Below are 24,440 nucleotides of genomic sequence, written 5' to 3'. Positions count from 1 at the left end.
GTTTTTTAGAATGTTAGAAGTAAACATTATTTAAACTAAATGAAAATAGCATGTTTTTTCATGCTTATTTTTTCCATAATGATGGGTTACCATTTAAAAATTGTTTTTGTATATATGTATATAGGTGTGTATATATACATTTATGTATAAATATAAGTAACTGTATAATTAGGTTTTCATATTCAAATCTAATAATTACAGTGTATATTGAATGTATAACATCGTTTTTAGTAAATTCAACATTCATGAAAATGTGCTTGTTTTCTACCACTGAATTAATGCATTTTTATCACTATATAATTCTCTTTATTTGAATTGTGAAGCAAATTATTACTAGAGGACGTCAAATAATTAAGACCGACAACTTATTCAATTGTTTTTCCTATCCAGTGACTTTAAATTATCTTTTTTCTAGTTGGTCTTTCTCATGGTCCCAAGCTAATTCTTTGCTACTAAAATATAAGAATTAAGATTAAAAAAAATCAGGCTTCCAAGGTAATTTTTCTTTCTGGCAAGCAAAAGAAATAAACTGTGGATATTTAATATATTCATAAAGATGGAGAATTTCCCACTTGAGGCGAGTATATACTGGGAAGAATATTATTAATAATAACAACATAGAGTTGTATAAGATTTTACAGTTTATGGAGCACTTTTATATATTATTGACTGTGCTTTTCGTTAATACTAATTTCAGTAGTGTTTTGTGTAAAGTATTGTGTCAGATATGGAAAGAAGGACAGGAAATGTCTCCGATGCTTATGTTTTACTGGAACCATATAGTAATAAATGACAGTGTATGGACTTGAATGCTTCTAGCTAATAATCAGGTTATACAGTATGCTTTTTTCCTTCAAACCTAAGTGTTCTTACGTTCTAGTGGACACCCTAGAAGAACTTCAGAGCTTGTATCAGGCCCCTTAATCCCTTAGGACAGCTATTTGGCTTAACGTTACTAGAGAATACATCACTAGCCCCCTGAGCACTTGTGACCATGCCCGAGCTCAGTCATTTAGAGCACATTATGCTGTTCTTGTCTTCATAACCCTCTGCAGAGGAGGCCAGACACATCTAATTGGCTAGCTCACTGAATTTTTCAGAGCTTGATCCCAGATTGATCTCTCACTCTTGCAAGGAAACGTTATATTTATAATAACAGTATCAGAAGATAAATTGCTCAAAGAAAGATACGGGATAAGCCGACTAGAGCCAGTAAGTGACTGAGGCTTAGAAATGAGGATGGAGAGAAATTGTTGTGTCGAGGGAAATAAAAAACTGTAAGAGGATGACTTGAAGAAACAGAGTGTTAATACTAAAAAGGAAAACAAAAACTCCATGAATTTCTGTCCTCTCTGTATGTTTTCCCTGCTTTCTCTAGCATTGAGGTACCATTAGTCTCTTCTCTATGGCTTTAATATTACTCTTAACTTTGTAGCAGAAATATGAAAGAATTAAAACTGACCTCAGTTTTATATCCCCTTATGTTAAATGATCTGTATGATGGCTATATGAATACTTTAATATTTCTACCAGTATAGAATATCATCGCCAAGATAGTTTCTTCTTTGAGCAATACATATGAAACCAACATTTTTTAGTAGAAAAACTTGATTTTTCTCCAATTTAAAACTACCGAAATAGTGAACTACTTTTATGAATGAACATGTAAGTAACTTCTCTTGCTAGGGCCTGTTTTAGAATTTAAATACAGACAGATTTTTCAGAGAATTGAGATAACTGTGAGAGAGGAATGTTTTATAATGGTTTGTTGTTTTTGTACTTATTTTTGTAACATCATGTCAGTAATAGAAACCATCCAGATTTTTCTAAAGTTATTAAGCTTTCCCCTGAGGAGTTTAAAGGCATGATTGATAGCATATAAAATAAATACTTTTATTTCAAGATTTCTTCAGAGTAGGTATTAATACTTCTTTGAGCAATTTATATCAGGGATATGTCAGTTTTGTTTAAGTATGCCTTGTGAAAGCCAGGAGTAAGAAGTTGTATAGTGTCAAATTCTCCATTTCCTGTGAAATCTGTGTATAGATGGACACTATTCTTGGTTTGATTGTGCTGGCGATATTGTATCTGAGTCTTATGCAATTGGATGAACAAGTATACATCCAAAACTCTGAAATTTTGTTTCATTTTTTTTTATTTCAGTGTATTCTATTCTGAATTTTGGAACCAAGCTAGCTGATTTTACACATTTGATTTTATGATTACATATGGAAAAAAATCAAAACCACGATGTTAGAGGTCCCTCACACCTTTCACTGTAATTCTGTGGTAAAGGGAATTAGAATAATTTATTGGTTAAATAAAGTAACTATAAATCAATTTTTAACAAATTAGATTTTGAGTTAGAATGATTGCGTATTACAGGTGCAACTTAAATTGCTGTAACTGTTTCGTTAACTTCTTTTTTAGATAAAATATCTTCTAAAATCTTATTTTTCTGAAATGTAAACTTACTATGCATCTTAATTAAACTGTTCTTGATCGACTTAAGGTAGTAATTTTGAATATTTTTTGTTTCCGTATTCTATGCATCAGTGGAATTCTAAGTGACTTAATTCCTTATTTCTCCAAATCCACACATGGCTGTGTATTTTTGGGTGCCTTTATTTCTTTTCAGCTAATGCTTATATCTTAGTATACTCACACAGCAATTGAGTCTTCTTGACAAAATTTTCTAATACATTTAATCTAAGCAAATTGGTGGGCTTTTCTTGGTGAAAGTAGGTAGCACATTAAGTCAGAAAACCTAGAGTACTCATCCCTCAGATCTACACATGGCTGACTCTCTCACTCTGGTTGTTATTCAGATGATACCTTTTCAGGGATGCCTTCCCTGGCCACCCTGTCTGAAATTTCAACTGCCATCTTCAAATGTTTGGTATCCTCCTTCCTTGCTTGTTTTCTCCTTAGCACTTAACAGTGATATGCTATATATACCATTCTCTTTTGCTTCTTAACTGTCAGCCCCTTCCTCCCCCAACTCCCTTCTCTGCCACCTTCCTCCATGGCACACTATCTTGAAAGATTGGATTTTTGTGTGATTTTTGCCACTGTATCCTCAGTGCTAAGAGCATTTGGCATGTAGAAGATACCCCATAAATATTTGTTGAAATAATTACTGAATGGAGGAATGAAAAGAAAGGTCCTAGTGAAAGAGGCATTGAGGAGATAGATGTGACAATGACTGGGTGAAGAGAAGCAAGGATAGGGAGAAATGAAAAAATGGCAGTGAACTGTTAAATGTGAGTTTTAGTGTGAAAATGAGACCATTCTCTCATTTATTCAGAAGATATCTATTAAGTTTCTACTGTATATCAGGTGTAATGCACTTCGTACTGGCTATGCAATATAGAACAAAATTAGACATGGTCTTATCCCTTAAGGAGCTTACAATTTAGTGGTTGAAATGGGCATTTATCAAGTAATTATGCAAGTGAATATGAAATTTGCACTGCCATGAAAGAGTATATGGTGCTCTTAGATCTCCAAACAGGAAGATTTAAGCTGGTAAGGTTTTCTTGAGTGGCAAGTAATCATAAGGCCAAAGAATCTAGACAAGTAAATCTGTTAAGAGGACGGTAAAGAACATTTCAAAGAGGAAAGGGAACATGTACAAAGGTTCTGTGCTGGAGGGAGCTTGGTAAGAATGAAAGATTGTAAGCAAACCACTGAGTGAGTGTGCTGAAAATGCAGAGGAAGATGGTGCAAGATGAGGCTGGAGAGGCAGGTGGAGGTGAGAGATGATTAAGTCTGCTTTTTAAAAAGACAATTCTCTCTACACTATGGAGGATGGATTGGTGGTCCAGATTAATTATGAGACTTTCGTCCAGACAAAAGATAATGAGTGGTAATAGTTAAGACATTGGAGAAGAATGGGCAGATTTGAGGGAGATTTAAGAGGTAAAAAGCATAGGACAAAGCTGACATTTATAAAATAGTGTGTTCAGGCTGCTAGAATGACTAGGTTGCTTAAAAAAAAATGGACATTTATTTTTCACAATTCTGGAGAAGGGAAGTCTGAGATCAAGGTGCCTGCAGATCCAGTATCTGTTGAGGACCTAGGATTTGAAGAAAAAGATTGTTTTCTGGTGCCATGAAGCTGGAGTGAAAGGTAAATTGTTTATGATATTTTCAATACTTGGGCTATTTTCTTAATATTTATTCTTAACTTTTTCCTTGCTATTGTTAATAATATTTTATTTAAATTCCAAAACACCTACTTGCTGATCCCCTGTATACACATTATTTTATTTCATTTAGAAACTTGTATCAGTACAGTGACTTTAATTTATTTGAAAGAAACATTTTATTGCTATTTTATGTAGAATAAACATTACCACATAGAACCAATTAATACTATTATAACTATTAATCTATATAAAATTATATAAGTTTTTCTGTGTAAAAATTTTACGTAAACTTTTATTTACATAAAAGTATACTTTAGAAATCACCGCGAGAGTTAAAAGTTTGCCGGCTTGGTAACTATGACATTATTCATCTTGGTACATTATTTGAAATTCGCTGTTTCTTTTCATGTGTCTATAGCTTCATTGCCTTGGGCTAATATTCAACCTATTAGTTGGCTTATCACCATTCACAGACTGGTAAATTAAGTGTCAGGTAACACCCGCTTGAGTCTGAATGTGATTTCTTACTTGTATCTTTTCATAGCTATTTGTGAATTATAATGCCTAATAGAAAAGAAGGAAGGATTTTTTTGCGTGTAAATTTCCATTGAATGCTCTGTGGGCATTTTCATATGGCAACTGTTTTAGCCAAGACAGAAACTTTGTTTCCCTATTCATGTATTAATGGTGTTTTATAGGTTGGGCAAAAAATAAATTAAGGATAGAAAAAAAATTAACCGGAAATAACAGTATAATCTCTAGATGAATGCATGTTGCTGTTAGGTACTATATGCTACATTAATATTCTGTAAGAATATTTAAAATAATCATATAAATAATTTAGTTTAAATCAATATAATGCTAGAAATTGAAAGAGATTGTATGAGAAAGACATTCAGGGAGTACAGTTTTGTAAATGTGTTATTATTTGCTGAAAATTGACATAAACTATGTATGTATGCTATATATATTTATTTTCAAGCTTCTTAAAAATTGGACATGTTGTAGTTTATATAGTTTTTCCTCAAAATACTTTCAATGCTAGTGATAGAAATTTAAATTTTTTACAATGGACATTTTATATGAATCTTTCACTGTGGTTTTATTTTGCAGTGTTTTGCGTAAAAGTTGAAAAGTGAGTAGAAAGTATGCAATCACTATTTTTCCCTTTGTTGAATTCAGGGATATGGGATTTTCTGTAAAATTGTGAGTAGGGAAACTATAAAATGAGTTTTCTGATCATTCAGATTTGGTAGTTAAGGCTTTATTATTTAATTAGCCTTAGGTGATTTGGGATATTCTGACCATCAACTAAATTTTTTAGTCTGTAATCTAAAGTGGTACTAATGGTGTTTTAGGAGAGTACAAATATATTAAATTGACTCTACTGTATCAATTAGCCTTTGATGGTTTTCCTCTTTGTTATGTTAATTTATTCTCATGACCCAGACTGGGGGATCCTTTTTTTTAAATTTCTAACATTGTTGTTTATATGGGCCTTTTATTGCTGGATTTCTCAACTTGTCTTCATAGGACATAATGGAGTAAGTCCTCATAGGATATAATGGAGAAAGAAACATGTTCTAATAACATATTCTCAAGGTTAGCTTGCAAAGGTATTCCTCTGTCAAACACTTGAGGGATCTTTTCGATGCTATTCATTTACATAGCAACTCAGTAGACTAGGTCAACATGTCTATGAGTAAGTGGTTATCTTGAATATTTGAAACTGTTTAGACTTCCCCCCAATTTTCTTAACATTTTGTATATTGATTTTGTGACATTGCAGAAGAAAAGCACACTCATACTTTAGCATTGGTTTTTGTACTTTTTTAAAATATAAAACTTGGGGAAAAATCTTCAAATCATGTAAAATTACTTTTTTTTTTTTTTTTTTTTTTTTTTTTTTTTTTTGAGACGGAGTCTCACTCTATTGCCTAGGCTGGAGAACAGTGGCACGGTCTTGGCTCACTGCAACCTCCTCCTCCCAGGTTCAAGAGATTCTCCCTCCTTAGCCTTGTACGGCACCATACCTGACTAACTTTTGTATTTTTAGTAGAGATGGGATTTCACCATGTTGGCCAGGCTAATCGCGAACTCCTGACCTCAAGTGGTCTGCCCGTCTCTGCCTCCCAAAGTGCTGGGATTACAGGTATGAGTCACTGCACTCAGCTCCTTATAATTACTTTTTAAATACGCTATGAAAGAACTTTAAAAAGTTGAATTCAATAAACATGTATTAAATGTTTTTTATGTATTTTGCATTGTGTTGGGGGAGCTAGGGATTACCAAAATAGTGAGTGAATAAGTGTGGAGGGGATAAACTATGCCCAGAAGATTTATCTTATAATTAAAGGCTTATTTTGTGGAATACCAGTATTAAGAAGACACTGAATACGATTTGATCACCTAAATCTATAAATGATGGAGAAAAAGCTAGGCTACACAATTCATGGGGATAAGACAAGAGGGCTTTCATTTAAAGAGCATACCAGGGTTGGCATGGTGGCTCACGCATATAATCCCAGACCTTTGAGAGGCTGTGGTGGGAGGATTGCTTGAGCTCAGCAGTTTGAGATTAGCCTGGGCAAGGTGGTGAGACCCCCATCTCTACAAAACTAAAAAAAAAATGCTGTATATGGTGGCGTACACTTGCAGTCCCAGTTACTTGAGAGGCTGAGGTGGAAGGATCACATGAGCCCTGGAGGTCAAGGCTGCAGTAAGCCATGATCACACCACTGCACTCCAGCCTGGGTGACAGACTTTGACCTGGTCTCAAGAAACAAAGAAAAACTAACACACCTTCTTGGCAGCCTTGTGTTAGGTGATATGTGTGAGGATGGGTTTAAATATCAGGGTTTATAATTCAATGCGTAGAAATAGTTTGTATGCACATAATCATAATAGTAATACTATTTGAAAAAATAAGTGTTATAAGAAAGGCATGCTGTTCAAATCAGAGAAGGGAAAACACAAGCAGATGTGTACATGTGAGGACTGGATCTTTAAAGAACAGTATTTAAAATTTCAGTTAGAATATGTTGAGCTGATGGAAAGGTCTAGCAACTGACTGAGAGAGGTGAAGGTCATTGGATTTGAGATGTACATATTGTCAAAGTATGAGACTTTGTGTCGGTCTACATGTGCAGATGTTGCAGTCACAGTTATTCTAAGTACAAACACTTAAACTTGACCACTTAAATATGACATATGGCATTGCAAAATATGACTTGATTTTCTGAAGTAGAGAGCTATTCTCGGTTAAGTTTCTTTTAATTTATGCAATAGTTATATTTATAGAAAATTCAGTCTATATTAATTAAATCCTTGTAAAAAGTACTGTGTGATATGAAAAATGACATTTTGGTTTAGGCTTGGATAATTGTTGCTGCCCCCTCTCCTTCATGAATAGTCACTGTAAGTCATGGATAATTTGGGTCAGTTTATTTTGTAGCATGTGCTGTGCATTTGTGCATTGCAGGATATCCAGCATTCCTATAGCTCACCCATTAAGTGCTAGTGGCATCCTCCAATTTTTTTTTTTTTTTTTTTTAAATTATAGTCTGAATACATTTTCAGAATTCCCCCATTGAGCATTTCTGGGTTAGACGAAAGAAGGCACAGAGCAGTATGTGGATTAGACCCAAGGAGAAGGCTTCTATTTTGCACAGTGACCAATATGATAGAGATGTGAAGCAGGGCAACAGAATTCAAGTACATTCCTGAAATAGAAATAGAATTGCTGTGGGGCAAGGTGGTAAAGTTTTCTTACTCTCTCAGCCTCCTGTCCACATTTAACTTCTTTCCTCACACCATCTCTAGCCCAGGTGTACCTGGTAGCCTGGTTATGTTAACACTGGTGGCCGAAGTGAGAATTCTTGACTGGTTTTGGTAAAGCGTATAATTTCAGCATACTTTCTAACTAAATTAGCATTTTTCTTCCTTTCTACTATACTTCCAAGCATTTTGTTTTTTGCCACTCGAAGGCAGTCACAAAAGATGCCTGATCTTTCCCATGTAAATGTTTATTTCTCTATTTTTTTCTTGCCATTAGGTAAATGTGTTGCATAAAATGTAATCTTTGTATTTCTGTTTGATTGTGAACATATCCAAATGCACTAAAATGCATTGGAATCAGTGAAGATGATCATTGCAATTTTATCTTTTGTTCAAATTGATAAACTTTTAATAGAGCCACTTTTGGCCAACTTTAACAGTTTTTGTTGTCTTGGAAGAATCATCTCATATGCAGCAGATTTACTTCTGATGATCCTGATAAATCAGAAGTATTACTTTCAAAAGATTAATATTATAAAGTCTAGCCTTGTTGAGCTATTTAGATGTTGTGCTTGTTCTACATTTGGTGACGTTTGTGATGTGGAACAGTATTCTTCATTTTAAATAAAAATTTAAAGTGATAAAAAATGATTATTTACCTGGGGCATTAAACCAAATTGATGAGGTTTTTAGCTTCATTTGTGATGTAAAACCCATAGTGAAGATTAGAAGTAGTTCCTGAAGTATGCATGCCTTGTGAAATATATTTCTAGTTTCAATATCTTTCCTAGGGGAAATGCCCATGCTATGGAAATCACTATGATTAGCATTAATTGTTATGCTTCTTGGGTCTCCTTGCAAAGAAGCTAGACTTGTAAAAACGAACCTCTTTTTTGCCCTGTAAGGGTCATAGCAACAGACATTGTATTAAAATGGAATAGTATAATGGTCTCTTGACTGGTTTAAATGGTAATACAAAATAATATACAATTATATTGTATGGGTGATATCTTTCATTAAGTTATATTTCTTTCATATTAAAATATATAGAATTTTATGTGAGAAAAATTAAATATTTCATAAAATCCAATTTGTTCTTGTCCCTTAACCTTAACTTTAATATATTACTTATTCTGTGTTTTAAACTGGTAGAAAATAATTTATTTTCTCTCTGTTTTTATCATAATTTTCAAAATGAAACAGTTAAATCAGTTAATTTTAGCTGCTTTTAAGTTTGTCTTGTGGAGGGTTTCTTTCATGAGATTTTCATAAACTATAACTGAGTTTATATTTACCCTACAGTGAATTGTTTAATTATCCTTTGAAAATTCACATTGGGGTAGCTTATAGTATTGTATTATTTGAGGAGAATTATTTCATCATCTTTGGTATATGATACGGCTGCTTGTTTTGTTTTCATTACCACAGACTCCTGAAAAGTTTGTGAACACTGAATTTCAAAATCTTCTATTTTCCCACTGCATTATATTATAATCTTAATATCTTTTATTTGAACTTACAGTACTGAATTAATACTTATTTCTAAAATTGGTGTTTGTATTGTTAACAAGAAGATACATTTTTTTGCATTTTAATTTTTATCTCCTTAGATGGCAGTCCAAAAACATTTTAGAATTATGATGCATAAGGAATTTAATTACAGTTTCTAAGTCTTACAAAATAAAAAGTATTAATTGGTGTTATTTTAAAATGTGTCATAAAGGACAATACCCTAACTGGGGCTATTGCTTAAGAGCAATCTGATTTAAGAAAAAGACAAAAAGTAAGATCTTAGGGTATTGTAATTTTGTAAATTTTTGTTTCTTGGAATATTTAGAAAAATTGATTTTAGAATGTCTCTTGGAATAGCTAGGCTAGAAATGGTGGTTCAAGGGTGCAAGGAGATTGTAGAATCTTCTAAAGGGAACAGTTTTTACTGCAATGGCAGGGAATAGATGCCTTATAGATGGGAGCTGTGACTCATATTAAAAGCCTTCAAGACAATTTCAGGCTTACTGTAGTCACTTTAGTCTAGGTCTTGGCATTTGATCAGTTGAGGAAGATTTTGAAAAAAATATATTTCTCTTAACATACTATGGTAGCCAGTCTACAAGATGGGTTCCATTGATTATCACTGCCTAGTAATCATGCTCAAATGTAGTTCTCTGCTGCATTGAATTAGGCTGACCAGTGTAATCCATAAGATACTGCAAAAACGATAGTGTGTGACTTCAAAGGGTAAGTCATAAAATAAATTTTGGCTTCTTCCATGCTGTCTTTTGGATTGCTTCCTCAAGGTGGGACAGCTACCATATCATTTGTATGCTTAAGCCGCCCATGGAGAGGCCTATGTAGAGTGGAACTGAGGCTCCTACCAACGATCAGCACCAAGTAGTTGAGCAATCTTGGGAATATATCCTCTAGTTTTAACCAAGCCCGCAACCTTGTGAAAGACCCCAAGTTAGAATCACCTGGTTCAGCTGCTACTGAATTCCTGATCCATAGAAACCATGAGATAATGAATATTTATTTGGTTTAAACCACTAAATTTTAGGGTAATTTTTTATGCAGGATACAGAAGTAATATACACAAAAATAAAAGCAAAGTTTCCACTATGTTGACTGCTCTAAAGGAAAGGTATGCACTACTATAAGAGTGACCAACAGACTTCTGTTTTAATATGGAAGTTTGGGAAAAGCTTGTGAGCTCAGATTCAAAGAACAGGAAAGACATTCCTAACGGAGCAACATGTGAACTGGCCTTGTTGTTGATTCAAGATTTTTTTGCTACTTAGCTCAGCAAGGTCCATGTTCTTGTCTCATGACCAGGAAGAAATAGCCACATGGACATCGAAGAGCGAGTGAGTGGAGTATAATTTATTAGGCGAAAAGGAAAGCTTTCAGCAAAAAGAGGGGTCCTGAAAGCAGGTTGCCGGTTGCCCACTTCACAGTTGAATAAAAGGGCTTTTTACATACATACTGATGGGCTGGGTTCCCTATTTGTATAAAGCACAAATTCCTGATAGCTCCACCCCATTCTCCATGTGCGCATGTGGGCTCTTAGTTGCCTGTGGACATGTTTAAGCAACGTCCCTGTGCAAGTTCCCTTATCTGCACAAAACGTGGGTTAGAGGTTCTCCAGGGATCCTTCCCATACTGTCTGTTGAAAGCAAGCTGGCTAACCCCTTTCATTCCCTGCTTCAGCAACTGCTGTTGCAAAAAAGTGGACGATGACCCCTCTTAATTGCCTGCTGCTCACAGGGGGTTAGAGCTCCTCCTGAGGTCAGTTTAAGGGTCCTGGGAAGAATGGCATGTTCATGCAAGATTTCACTTGCATCACCATTTGAAGTTTAATGGCCTCCAAGCAAAAAGGAAGAATTTGGGTTATTAGAAGACATATATCAAAACGAAACAAGGGGATAAGGACCGCTGAAAAATCCCAAGGCTGCCAATGTGCTCAGATAGCTGGTAGCTAGCTATAGTTATACCTGCTAAGATTTGGGTGCATGGGGCTTGGCTTTGGTTAGCTCTTTTGGTCTTATTTTTCCAAACAAAGAAACCTCGAGTTATGGGCACTGTATTTATTCTTATCACCTGGTAGGATAATTGCCCAGAAGTAGAATATTGATCCAGATTTTTATCACCCATCCCTTTTGTTTCTTCTGAGCTACAGCCAGAGATTGCTGGTTGGTTCACAGGAATAAACCGGGTTAGTTTAAAATGTAGGCAAAAACTTAAAAACAACTGATGAGATTAGAATTTAATGACAAGTGTATGATAAGTTTTGAAGCATAATTTTTCTCTCTCCAGTCCTCATTTTTGTCCAAAACAAATCGTGATAGGACTGAGTTGTTGGTAAAATAAACTTTAGTCCTATTCTTGGCCAGATTAATGGTGCAGCAAGAATAATTATTTTTCACATAGGCCTTTAAGTTGGCTTTGATGGAACTCTGTTCCACGAGGAATCTCAGATAAGACCTTTAAAAGCTGAGCCCAGTCATGGGTTTGTACCCTCAAATACCTATGAGTGGGTAAATTCCTTCCTTCTTGAGGTCACAAGAACCTGGGGCTCCTGGGCCTGTTAGAAGGTGATATTCTTTACTCACTACAGGTTAGTAACCCTTTATGGGGACTGTGTAGACAAGGTATGAGACCAGATTTCCCAAGGGGCTTTTACTGGCTCTGCAAGCCGCGCTTGATTCCTTAAAGGGAAGCAAACCCTTCCGGTTAAAACCTTGGTGAAACAACCAGTTTCTGCCAATCGTGTCCTGTTGCAAAGGAAAATGAATTCTTATTGCATAGATGCAAATAACTGTATTGCCATAAGTTAAGAATACTCACAAATAGTTTCCAAATTCTGGAGATGCCAGGTGGGGAGAAACAAATATCCTCCAAATTTTGTTCACAGGAGTATACCTTACTCAATTATTGAAGGCTGTAAATAGCTCAAAATAAGTTTCCTTGACTCTAAAAACAAAACAAGGATCAGCAACATTTTAAGCACAAAAGGCTAAAAAGATTACTTCAGTTTTCTGTTAGTTCAGTCCACTCTGTTAACTCTTGTTCTACTTGATATTCATGAACATTTCAGCTTTTCATGAGTCCTATATGTTTCTCTCTATTTCAATGTCCCAATCTCCAAAGATACCAGAAACCTGCCTCTAGGAGCACCTGTCAAATTCCTATATCTGATTATAAGCCATCTTTTGAAAAGGATCAAAGCTAGACAACAATTGTCTGTGAATAACAAAATGTCCAGGGTAGTTACCTCAAAAAGACGATTGACAAAGAAATTTGTTCATTTCTGTAGTAATATGGTTTGGCTGTGTCCCCACCCAAATCTCACCTTGAATTGTAATAATCCCCCTTGTGTCAAGGGTGGCCACGTGGAGATAATTGAATCATGGGGGCGGTTTTCCCTATACTGTTCTCATAGTAGTAAGTCTCACAAGATCTGATGGTTTTATAAATAGGAGTTCTGCTGCACAAGCTCTCTTGCCTGCCGCCATGTAAGATGTGCCGTTGTTTCTTCTTAGATTTCTGCTATGATTGTGAGGCCTCCCCATCCATGTGGAACTGTGAGTCCATTAAACCTCTTTCCTTTATAAATTACCCAGTCTTGGGTATATCTTTATTAGCAGAATGAGAACAGACTAATACATGTGGTTTACAGTAACATAATAACCTTAATTATTATTGATAGCATATACTTAGACATTAGAATTGTAGACATCCCATACAATTTTAGAACATATATTAACATTATTCATTAAAATATAACCTATGAAAGATTAAACATCACTTTGGCAATCCCCCATAACATGTCAAATAATCCTGTTTACCTCTCTCTTGGGTGCTTTAGGGGTCCTCTGGCATCCAAAAGCTAGGGGTCAGGAAAGACAATTTTTGAAGCTGAAGTTTGATTTTGGGAAACTTGTTAAATATATATGTTAGAGGTTCAAAGCATGTGATATTATGAAATAGAATTCCAGTTTACCATAAGTTCTTTAGCCAAAATGATGACTCAAAAATAAAAAAAAGGCTAAACCTTTCATTATCTTTTACTGTTACATGAAAATCTTGTTTTAGAGAGAAAATGCCAGATTACACCCTTACATTAGTCTACTATTAATGCCAACCCCAATTTTTTGTTTTAGTGGAACCTTACAGATAATTTTATCCAATCTTAGCCAGTTTGACCATGAGGTGAAATTTTTGTAAACCTTTCATAATACTTTACAAATTTTTGTTAAATAGCAGATCAGTGCCTTAAGAAAACCTTGTACTTTTATTTCATTGCTCAATTTATGGAATGACTGTATAATACCTTTTTGAAGTTAATCAATATGTTCTTATATAGAATTTATTTTGGAAGATTAATTTTTACAAACCTTCCACTCTTTGTTTAAACTTTCAGCTTTATCTTATCTAATTCAAAACAATCCTTTAACCCTAGTCCAAAATTTACATTCCCATGCCTTCTGATAATCTTTTACTAAAAGCACATATTACTTGCATTACACACCTTGCAGGTGAATCAATATTCAGTAGTCTCAATTATATGTTTTAACAGTAACTGTTAGCAATTTTTAATTTTAGTGTAAAGGCTGGTAAGTTGTTTTAATTATGTACTGGGTACAGATAAAGTCTGACTCTTTCTAGCATAGTTAAGGGCGTGGTTAATTCTATATGCCCTCAAGCCTTATCAAATTGTAAAGCAGGCAAGTCAGTTCTCCAAAGCCAAAGAAGCAGTTTGTAACCTTCAAACATGTAGCAAACCTAGTATCTGACCCGCATAATTTAGATCACATATTTACATTTTGAAGACATTTATATTTTACCAGTTGTCTTCAAAAATGTTTCTATTTCTCAAAGATTAAAGTCACTTGAAGGAACAGGCATAACAGCTTTTTTTTTTTTTATTTCAAAAAATATTTGATCTATTTTTCTTTAGGCCATTAGAGCTATTTTTTTTTTTATAACCATCACACACATAACACATGTATAATTATACAGACACAGACAGAAGAAGATCCAGTAATTGTAAGATTCTTCATTTTCCAATCTCCTAGTCAGATTATTGGCCTCAGAGTGGTGCCCTTCAAGAGCAGGGCTAGGAAAGCATACAGTTTCTAGGGCACAGTAAATGGGTAAAGCTGGAAGACAAAAACAGATTTTGAGAGGAATCTATCCACTTTTAATTCCTGGAGTTTCATGTGGAAAACAGAGGGAATTTTTTTTTTTTTCCCCAAAATGGGGTTTGTGGCACCTTCTCTGTTTCTCCTCAGGTGTTCTAGGCTATTTATCTTAGGGCCTCTTGTGTGCATTAAGAGTAGCAACACGAAATGGAGAAAAATAATTCATGCGACTGAGAAAAAGTCCTTTTTCCAGAAAAACAAGATCCCATGAAGTGTAAAACATAAAGGCCTTTTACATATACCTATAGCTTGGATATCCACTTTTAATTAAGCTGAGTGCTTTTTAAGAAAATCCTTTGAAATCCCTTATTACCCTACTTTAGCCATGCCAAGTGGCCAATATTTCTACCAAAAGTAACCTCACAGGTGAAACCAACAAGCCTCAATTAAGGTTATGGATTAACTGTGAGTGTACTAGGTATTTTCAAAGAAGTGGTGAGCAGTTCCTACAAAATCTGGAGTATTAAAAGGTGGCTCAGAGAAAGAAAGATTTAAGAAAGGAAGCTAGAATTTGTTCACAGAGGGGAAGACAATCAGCAAATTCTAAGTCACATGGATACTAACCTGAACGTACTCATTCCCTATGCCAAAACTGAACCCAGGCCACCATTTTAAAATGGCGGAGGCCAGAAGAAAGTACTGCCGTGTGTTTACAAGGTCAAGCTCCCAAGGACGTAAAAGAAAATGGAAACCTGCTGCAAAGTTTGTTACTGCCCAGTTTGCTGGTTGGCTTGAACAACAGGCTTATGGGGTCCTAGGCTTGCATTCTATCCTAAGATATTCCTCCTTATCATGGAACCATGCAGAAAGACCCAAAAAACACAACAGATTGACTACAGCCTAAGACTAGCCTCACAAATCGTTTTCTTCCATTAATCCAGACTTTACAGAGGATGCAAACATTTTTATCATTTTTTCAACCAGTCTGCACAGGGAGAGGGAGGCCCGAAGTCCAACTGTTAAGAACTTTTACCCTTTTACCAGCATGTCAGTCTTCTGGGTTTCCTTCCCCTGAGCTCACTTTTAAGCCAAGCAGTTTAAGGTTTGGGGAAACTAACTTTTCCTACTTTGGGGGATACATCTGAGGGGAGTGTACTGTGGTATGGGGGCACAATTACCCATCTGTGAAGAGAAGACAGAGTAAGGATTTTCTTTTTTTCCTCAAAAGAATCCCAGTGATTTAGGAGGCATTTGAGAGAAATACAGACTGAAGATGATCGGTTACTCATCTAGAAAGAGGGGAACAAGGCATCCCTAGTTCCTTTTTTCTCCCAGTGAATACCTGGGATATGTGAGGGAGAGAGAGAAGAGCCGTCCTCTTTTCTTTCTTCTGTCCTTACATCCCTGAGTCCCTGTAACCTTGGGAGGGTGCAGACCATGGGTGCCAATGTGGCTTTTCACCCTTGTTAACAGGGGGCCTAGGAGGTGGGAATTGTCCACATTTACCCACATGCTGCCTTTCAGCTGCTGTCAGTAACCTTTTAGTTTCCTAGACCTTGTCTATGCCATGGATGCTAGCATGACCTCTATCTGTGAAATGGGAGGGGTCCTAATTGGCAGGAATGAGTCATGCTAAGATAAATCTGTGGTGCTGAGTCCTCAAACAAGGGAGAGTAAAGGATGTCTTGTGAGTTGGGGTCCTGGCCTAATAAAATATTTTCCAAAAGGAAAACAAACAAAAACTCTCACATAGAAAAGCTCCCTCTTTTCTCAGGGCCATGTTAGAAAAGAAAAAACAAAAAAAACAAAAATACAGCTTAAATGCAGGATGGGGAAAATGCCTGAGGGAAAATCCTCTAGCTCTATACAAATGGGTTCCTCCAACAGGGAGAGAAACTCTTAGTCATTGTACCCTCATTTTGGCAAGGCCAGGAGTGGAAAGACTCTGTGGGCCCATGGCAGGAGTGGATGGTGAGCAGGAATTGCTGGCCAGCTGGCTGTGCAGGACCCGAGACTGCCCTGGGGCCCAGGTGGCGGCTGCAACTCATTCCTGCCCCATGTGGTTGTTGGATGTAGCATGTGCATGTGCAGACATGGCAATGCACCCCAGCTGGGAGGGAAGCAGGGAGGATAGGCACCTCCGCTTGCCTTTCTGTTCCGAGCGTGCACCCGGGCTGTTGGGGTAGGGGTGTGGGAAGTGCCTCTAAGAACAGACGGAAATCGCATTGTTCTGAATGGCATTTCTGATGGCTGGGCTAAATGCTCACTCTAGCTAGTAATATCTGCAGTTTGCAGCAACATCTTTAACATTATAAAAGAAGAGACAGGTACCATGATAGTCCTGGAACAAAAGAAGGAAAATACTGTGGGAAAGACTGGATTGGAATAAGGCCGACATTCCCAACCCTCGAGAGTGATGGGGGGTTTTTGGGGTACTCTCCAGCATCCTGTCCTCTGTTGCTGTGCCATTCATTCTTCTTTGGCTCACCAGAGGTTGGGTGCTGCATCTACCTTCAGAAAAAGTCTGAGGAGGAGAAGGCTCAGAAATGAAAGTGAAAGGTTTTGGATCTGCAATTTACTCATCTGCCAAGTATTCTGAACTTGTCCCCAAAATGATGAAGGATTTTTTTGCTCCTTAGCTCAACTAGGTCAGGGTTCTTGTCTCATTACCAGGAAGAAAGAGCCATGTGGCCATCAAAGAGTGAGTGGAGTAGAATTTATTAGGTGAAAAGGAAAGCTCTCAGCAAAAAGAGGGGTCCTGAAAGCAGGTTGCTGGTTGCCCCCTTCACAGTTGAACACAAGGGTGTTTTACATACATGCTGATGGGGCTGTGTTTGTATAAGGTTTGAATTCCTGGTGGATTCACCCCATTTCCCCCGTGGGCATGTGGGCCCTTATTCTGCTGTGGTATGTTTAGTCAAAGCTCCTGTTCAAGTTCCCTTATCTGGACCAAACACATGTGGGAGGTTGTCTAGGGACCCTTTCCTTACTGTATGCCTGAAGCTGGGTAACTCCTTTCATTATTATAGCCAAATAGGTTCTTCTTGCCCGATGCCCAGAAAGTTAATATGCTGAGAACAGCAGTAGTTGCAGCAGAGATAGTGTTTACTCATAACACTTTAATTGGGAGGAGGATGGGAGATATTTCTCAAATCTGCCTCTCCAAGAGTGTGGAGACTAGGGTTTTTAGGGGTAATTTGGTGGGCAGAGCACTAGGGAATAGGTATTGCTGATTGATTGGGGATGAAATCATGGGATTGTCCAAACTGTCTTCATGTGCTGAGTCAGTATCTGGGTGCGGGGTTTACAGGACTGGTTGAGTCAGTTCCTTGGTATGAATCACGGTCCTGTTGGTATCAGGTGGTATGGCTGAATGCACGAGTCTGAAAAATATCTGAAAGATCAATCTTACGTTTTGATAATAGTGCTATTATCTAAAGGAGCAACTGGGGAAGACTTTGACTTTGGGAGACAGAGACAGAGTCAGAGGCAGGAGGGTTGCTTAGGCCCAGAAGTTGGAGACCAGCCTTGGCAACATGGTGAAACCCTGTCTCTACAAAAAATTTAAAAACAAAATTATTCTGGCATGGTGGCATACGCCTGTTGTCTCAGCTACTTGGGAGGCTGAATTGTGAGGATCGCTTTATCCGGAATGTCAAGGCTGCAGTGAACTGAGATCGCACCACTGCACTCCAGCATGCTTAACACACTGAAACCCTGTATCAAAATAAAAATAAAATAAATCTTGTGACCTCCAGCTATGTGACTCCTGAGTAGTAAGCAAGCTAGGGAACAATGGCTGGTGATTGCTTAATTACGCTTATAGCTTAACAGAATTCAAGTCTTTACCATAATTGTAACCTTATGGACTTTCATTATTTTCACGAACGCAGTTTCCATCCTGAACAAAGAGGAGGGTTAGTTTTAGGCAGGGACTGTTATCATCCTTGCTTTAAACTATGAACTAAATTCCTCCTATAGTTAGCTTGGCCTACACGGGGGAATGAACAAACAGCTTATGAGGTTAGAAGTGAGATGAAGTCAGCTATGTTAGATTTCTCTCAATCATATTCTTTGCAAAGGCAGTTTTACTGTTGTAGGAAAAAGCAGGACACTTCTGAGAAACCAAATGTCAAAAGCCAAAATGAAAACAAATTTAGTTTAAAGATGTTAATTGGCTTTATTTGCAATTCTAGAATTGGATAACACTTCATTCCATAAAGCAGAATGAGTGTTACAGAGAGTGGACCAGAGGAGATTGGTTTTATAGATAGAAAAGGGCCAAAGAAAAGAGAAACAAAGAACAAAGAGTAGATTGGTCACTTGAAAGTTACTTTTCTAGAAAGGCAAAAAAATATTAATATCAGGTTACTTAAGTTTATTTATTTTTGGGTAAGTGTTAAAGGAAGAAGGAAATTCATTATCTTGCTGACTGGCCTATTTTGGAAATTTGGCTGTCATTTTTCTCTCCTGATTTATTGGAAAGTCAAATAACAACTTAGTTTTGATTTGGTGACTGGGAACTTCAATGCTTTGATTTAGATTTTTAGTTTAGTGTATTGGGGCCTAGTGCAGGAGCTTTGCCCAAAACAGTAGATTTCTGTAATTTTTATTTAACGTGAAAGCACGGTGTGGCTAAGTGTAGACAGCAAGGATGTATGGAAAAAGATGAAGTTAAGAAGAACAAAAATGCTAGGCCTTAGACCATATTAAGAATATTGGTCTTCATTTTAAAAGCTGTGGGAATTCACTGAAAATTCATTAAATTCATTTTGATCAGAGGATGTGGGCTAACTAGATTAGATAGATATTTTGTAAAGAACATTCAGATTGCCTTGTGGAAAATAGAAGTGGTAGGCTGGGAGTGGGTTGTGCAAGAGTAGATGAAAGGAGACCAGTTAGAAAGCAACTGTATTTATTGAAAGAGATGGTGATAGTTTAGATAGAGTGGTAACAGTTTAAATGGACAGAGGTGGGCAGATATGAGGGGTTTTGAATATAAAATAACCAAAATCTGATGAAGAGCTAGATATGGGAAGTGAAGAGAGGGAACTGTTAAGGTAAGTATGTGGCCTTGTCGTAGGATGAACTAGGACTCTTTTTTTTTTTTTTTTTCCTTAATAGAAGATCACATATTTTGTTTTGGACATGTTTTTAGATGCTTTTCAGACAGCCAGAATAGAGTTTCAAGAGTCAGTTAGATACAGTGTTTTGGAGCTCAGAGGTAATGTTTGAGCATGAGACAAAAATTTACCAGATTTAATTCTTATTAAGTCATAACCCACGTGATACAGTCCTTGAGGAGTCTTATACTCAAAAAAACATAGTCCATTAAAACCACAATTATTTAAAAATAATGCAAGTTCTTTATGCATTTCTCAAAACCATGAAGGGACTCTTAACTCCCAGCAGTACTCTCTAGTATTGCTCTTGTTACCTTTCTCATCTTTTGTTTTCATCAGATGCAGCTGGTGTGCCATTCTTTTTTCAAAAACTACTGAAGAAGCTACCCCTCTACTCTCATCCAGGCTAGCTTTTATTCTAATTCATCCTTCTTCTTTTGTACTTTGCTCTGTATTATTTACGTTGATGTAACTGTTACTATTTTGACAACATAGGACCTTCCTTGCAGTGGATGATAGGGAAAGAAGCTGGTAGCATAAAGCCAGATGTTCCTTTGATGCTTTAGGAAGAGGAAAGTCAGGGAACACTTACGGGAACAAAGATGCATTAATGATTTTTGTCATGTAACTGAATGATCAGCATGTAAGTAAAAACGAAAACCATGAGCCTAGATGAATTTTGCCTTGAGAAAACACATCCTGATCCTTGAGTAGTTCCGTCATTTAATGACTCAGTTTAGGAAGATAAGCATAGAGGAGACCGATTAGGATCTCTGTTGACATCTGACTGGAACTTCATAGCTAACTCTTGCTTTAGGCTGCAGCCTAGGCATTTGTTTCTTTGAAAACCCTTTTTTGAAATTTCATTTCCAGGTTAGGTTCTGCTCCAGCAGGCACTGATTGCTCATTATGGTCCTTATCATTGCTATAATTTATTTAATTGCATGTGGTCCCCAATAGACTCTAACCTCTGGGAGGAGGAGAGACAAGTTCTTCATTTTAACCCCAGTAAGTGTAATCTTTTATGTAGTGGATCGCAATAAGCATTTGTTTAATTCAGGCAGGTATTCTCATTTGGCTCATTAGGTTTCATAATGTGTATGTCAATATTTTCTACTTAGCTTACTGTCAAAATATATAGATCCGCTCTTTAGAAAACAACATAAAATAGCTGTACTCCAGCTTCTTATATCAGATTATGACTTTGACCTCTCTGTCACCTAATACTTATAAAAACTTTGGGGGAAATAAAATTTATGAAGGACTGCAATGTACTTAGACCATATAATTTTCACACTCTTAGAATTACTCTTACACATGTTTCACTGATATTCCATAGCTTATATAGAGGAATATTAAAAGTAATGCAACTTTGAAACTGATTATTGTGTTTACTCCAGAGATGGAGGAGGAAGTGGTAATTTACTATCTTACCAGTTTATGAGGACTAATAGGATTTTTTTCTTTTTTTTCTTTTTTTTTTTTTTTTTTTGAGACAGAGTCTTGCTCTGTCGCCCAGGCTGGAGTGCAGTGGTGCAATCTCGGCTGACTGCAAGCTCTGCCTCCCGGGTTCACGCCATTCTCCTGCCTCAGCCTCCTGAGTAGCTGGGACTACAGGCGCCCGCCACTGCGCCCGGCTAATTTTTTGTATTTTTAGTAGAGACGGGGTTTCACTGTGGTCTTGATCTCCTGACCTTGTGATCCACCCGCCTTGGCCTCCCAAAGTGCTGGGATTACAGGCGTGAGCCACCGCGCCCGGCCAGGATTTTTTTTTCAAAGTGCAGTAGCAGGAAGGCTTATTTTGAATGACCAGGGTTTAGATGTATATGTGCGTGTGTGTAATTTTTGGTGGATATAGTGAATGATGCAACCATTTATGTTTCTCTCTTTGCAGTGGCTTTTAGGGAACTCACTGGTAAATTTTGTGGCCTGCTTATATTAAAGGATGTAAACATTGTATGTCCTTTCTTTTGAGTGACAGTCATACCAGTGATTATACTTTTTTTTGGACACATTTTATTCAGATAGCAGTTTGATCACACATGATCCAAGAACACTCAAATAGTAAATAAAATATAATCAGATGTTAAAGACTTGTTGTCAAATGTTATAGGCAATGAGGCAATGCTTACTTATGATTGCTCCAATATAAAACCACATTTACACCTCAGTGGCCACTGAACCATTCAGCACAGCTTCCTTAACTGTCAGCTGTTAGAAGCTAGCAGTGTGAGCACTGTTGACTATTTTTTTCAGGCTCTGAATAGCTGTCAGGATCTCAGTAGGAGTTGGAGGAGTTAGCTCAACTTTGGCTTAGTATCTAAATGCGGCCAATGTAGGCTTCAAATAAGTCACAGCAGTGTTCACTAGTGTTGGAGCCTCCTCCTCCAGGTTTCAGACAAATCGGACCATGATTTTAGGATGAAAAATCCATGGCCCCAAATGGCTAGCTAATTATACTTTTAAAATTCCTCTTATCTTTATTGCTACCTTCATCTCTTTCCTATTTCCATTTCTTTACTGTTTTACTTTCTGTACTTTCTGTACTTTGTAAGTCATCTCAGAATTTTTTGAATTTAAAATTTTTTTAAATTTTTCATATGGCATGAAAAAATTACTTGTAGACATCTATAACATAATGGATCTCTTATTGGTAATTTGTTTGGGAACTGACTTGGTACTAATTGGTACTAACTTTGATTTCTCTCACTGGATTCCTAGACTCTCCAGGATGTTAGGACAGGCTGTGGCCTGTGGAACACCTCGTCTTGTACATTCTGTTTTCTGAATAAAGGGTCTTCTTTGTTTTCCCTGCAACGAGTGGTCTTTTGTTCCTCATTTCTGTGGTCCATTACCCATTCTCCCAACCCAATGGCATGTCAAAACTATTTAAAATTTTAAAAAACTATTAATATAATTGCCTATTAATAAAACTATTTATAATAATTATAATTGCTTATTTAAAAACTATTAATATAATTGCTTATTAAAAAACTATTAATATTACTCTGATTTAATAAACTGAGGTAAACTATATAATAAAAGTTATTGTCCTCTTTTTCATATTATGTTTTGTAATTTGAAGAATCATTTAAAGCTTCAGATTTATTCTAGAAATTCTATAATTGAATCATACCATGATAAGCTAAATCTGAAAATGTAAGAAAGTTTCTATGGGATAGATGTATGATGATTTTAGGCTTTTCTTCAAGTCTGGATTTTGTTTCCACTGCTATTTTAATGAGTTAGGAAATATGAGATATTTAAATATGATGAGGTGAAGTTCATTGAACACTTTAATGTTGGTTGTATTATTTATATCCTCTATATAGTTTAAAAAACAACTAGCATATTTTATAGATATATTTGCAAGACTGATTTTAAAATAATATGTTTTCATTGTTTTGTTAACAAATCAAACTTTTCAAGCTATTTCTGACTGTTAAACCTTTCTGGAAAGTTGTTCCATATCCTTCCGGTCATCTAAATTTATCACAAGGTTTTAACTAAGAAGGTTGGTGAACCCTCTTTCCTTTTGATCTTGCATCCTGGCGAGTGCTTGAATATTTCTTGTGTAAGAAAAGTTTTGGTAGATGAGTCAGTGCACTGAGTCATAGGCAGCATGAAGCCTCTAGTGTTCTATACTAACTAATTGGAAACAGTTTCAAAATTAATTAAGGCACAGTTGTCAGCTCAGTGTTACTGATTGACATCCCACCAAAGTATTTTGTCTTTTGGCAACTTGGTTAATTGTTCTTTGGTATTTAGATTTTTGTTTTGCTTTATAGATTTTTAAAAATCTGTTCAATAGACCTATAGTTACCATGTTGATTTTTATTTTTTAGAATCCTGTTATGAACCCTGTGTCATTGTGATTAATTTCTTCCTTACTTGATGCCTTTTTTTCTCTTAAAAATATTCAATACAATATCTTTTCTTTTTATCTTGCTAATTTATCAGTCTATGAGAAAGTCTGTTATGCTCCACACAAACCAGTTCATAAGTAAAAGCATATTGATTTGTTCAATAATAGCCCAGTATCCAATTAAACATTATGTTTTACTTAATAAAAAACAAATTAAGTGGCTTGCTTACATTCCTTTACATTGCATTAATTTGACCTTAATAAATTCATTAAAAATGACGTTTTTAAAAGTCTCTTCCTTCATTAGGTTCATATTTATTTAAAATAAAGTATTCGAAAGAAAGTATTTCATTTATATAAAGAATTTTGCAAGGAGGGATTGATTAGGTGTTCTTCATGTTTATGGAAGAATAAACAAAAGGAAATCAAGACCAGGAAGGTATTTTGGCTGAAGAGAGCAAGTATGTGCTGGCAAAATGATAAAATGCTAGAATGGATTACTGAATAAAATAAGAAAAGAAGAGAACTCACATATTAAAGACCTGATAGGTTTCAGGCACTTTACATATATTATTTCTCTAAATCCTCCCAGCATCTATGAGATGGAAATTATTTACCTATAATCAAATGTGGATCTTGAAGCCTCAACAATATCTGTATAATAAACACCTAAGACAATCTACAACAGCATTTTAGTGTGCTGTCTAGTGCCAGATTCAGGCATTATGCTAAAGGAAAATTCAGGAAAAGCATTTGATCTAGTTACAAAGTAGACAATCTTTAGGGCAATAAGTGGATTACACATCCTTCAGTCATTCCTCTGAAACATTTCTTTTGAAGTTATTGATTGAAATTGAGACACATTTTATAATTGATGACATACTAT

General features: G+C 36.1%; 1 protein-coding gene and 1 pseudogene across 3 annotated transcripts in view; one reads left to right on the top strand and one right to left on the bottom strand.

The window, feature by feature from the left end:
• The window catches only part of METTL15 (methyltransferase like 15), a 236,223-nt gene that overhangs the window by 20,986 nt on the left and 190,797 nt on the right, over nt 1-24,440 (top strand). For 2 of the 3 annotated variants that reach the window (XM_050755427.1, XM_050755428.1), the window contains exon 4: nt 12,965-13,006. The exons of the other annotated variant lie outside the window; for it this stretch is intronic. In XM_050755427.1, the coding sequence (XP_050611384.1) occupies nt 12,965-13,006 (42 nt within the window). The remainder of the gene's footprint in view (nt 1-12,964; nt 13,007-24,440) is intronic. 3 annotated transcript variants of the gene reach the window in all.
• On the bottom strand, nt 21,790-22,101 carry LOC126934711 (ATP synthase subunit g, mitochondrial-like; annotated as a pseudogene).

The sequence above is a fragment of the Macaca thibetana genome, chromosome 14, assembly GCF_024542745.1.
Source record: "Macaca thibetana thibetana isolate TM-01 chromosome 14, ASM2454274v1, whole genome shotgun sequence".
Classification (NCBI taxonomy): Eukaryota; Metazoa; Chordata; class Mammalia; order Primates; family Cercopithecidae; genus Macaca; species Macaca thibetana.
Note: the sequence above shows the minus strand (reverse complement) of the source record. Positions and strands in the feature narration are given on the sequence as shown.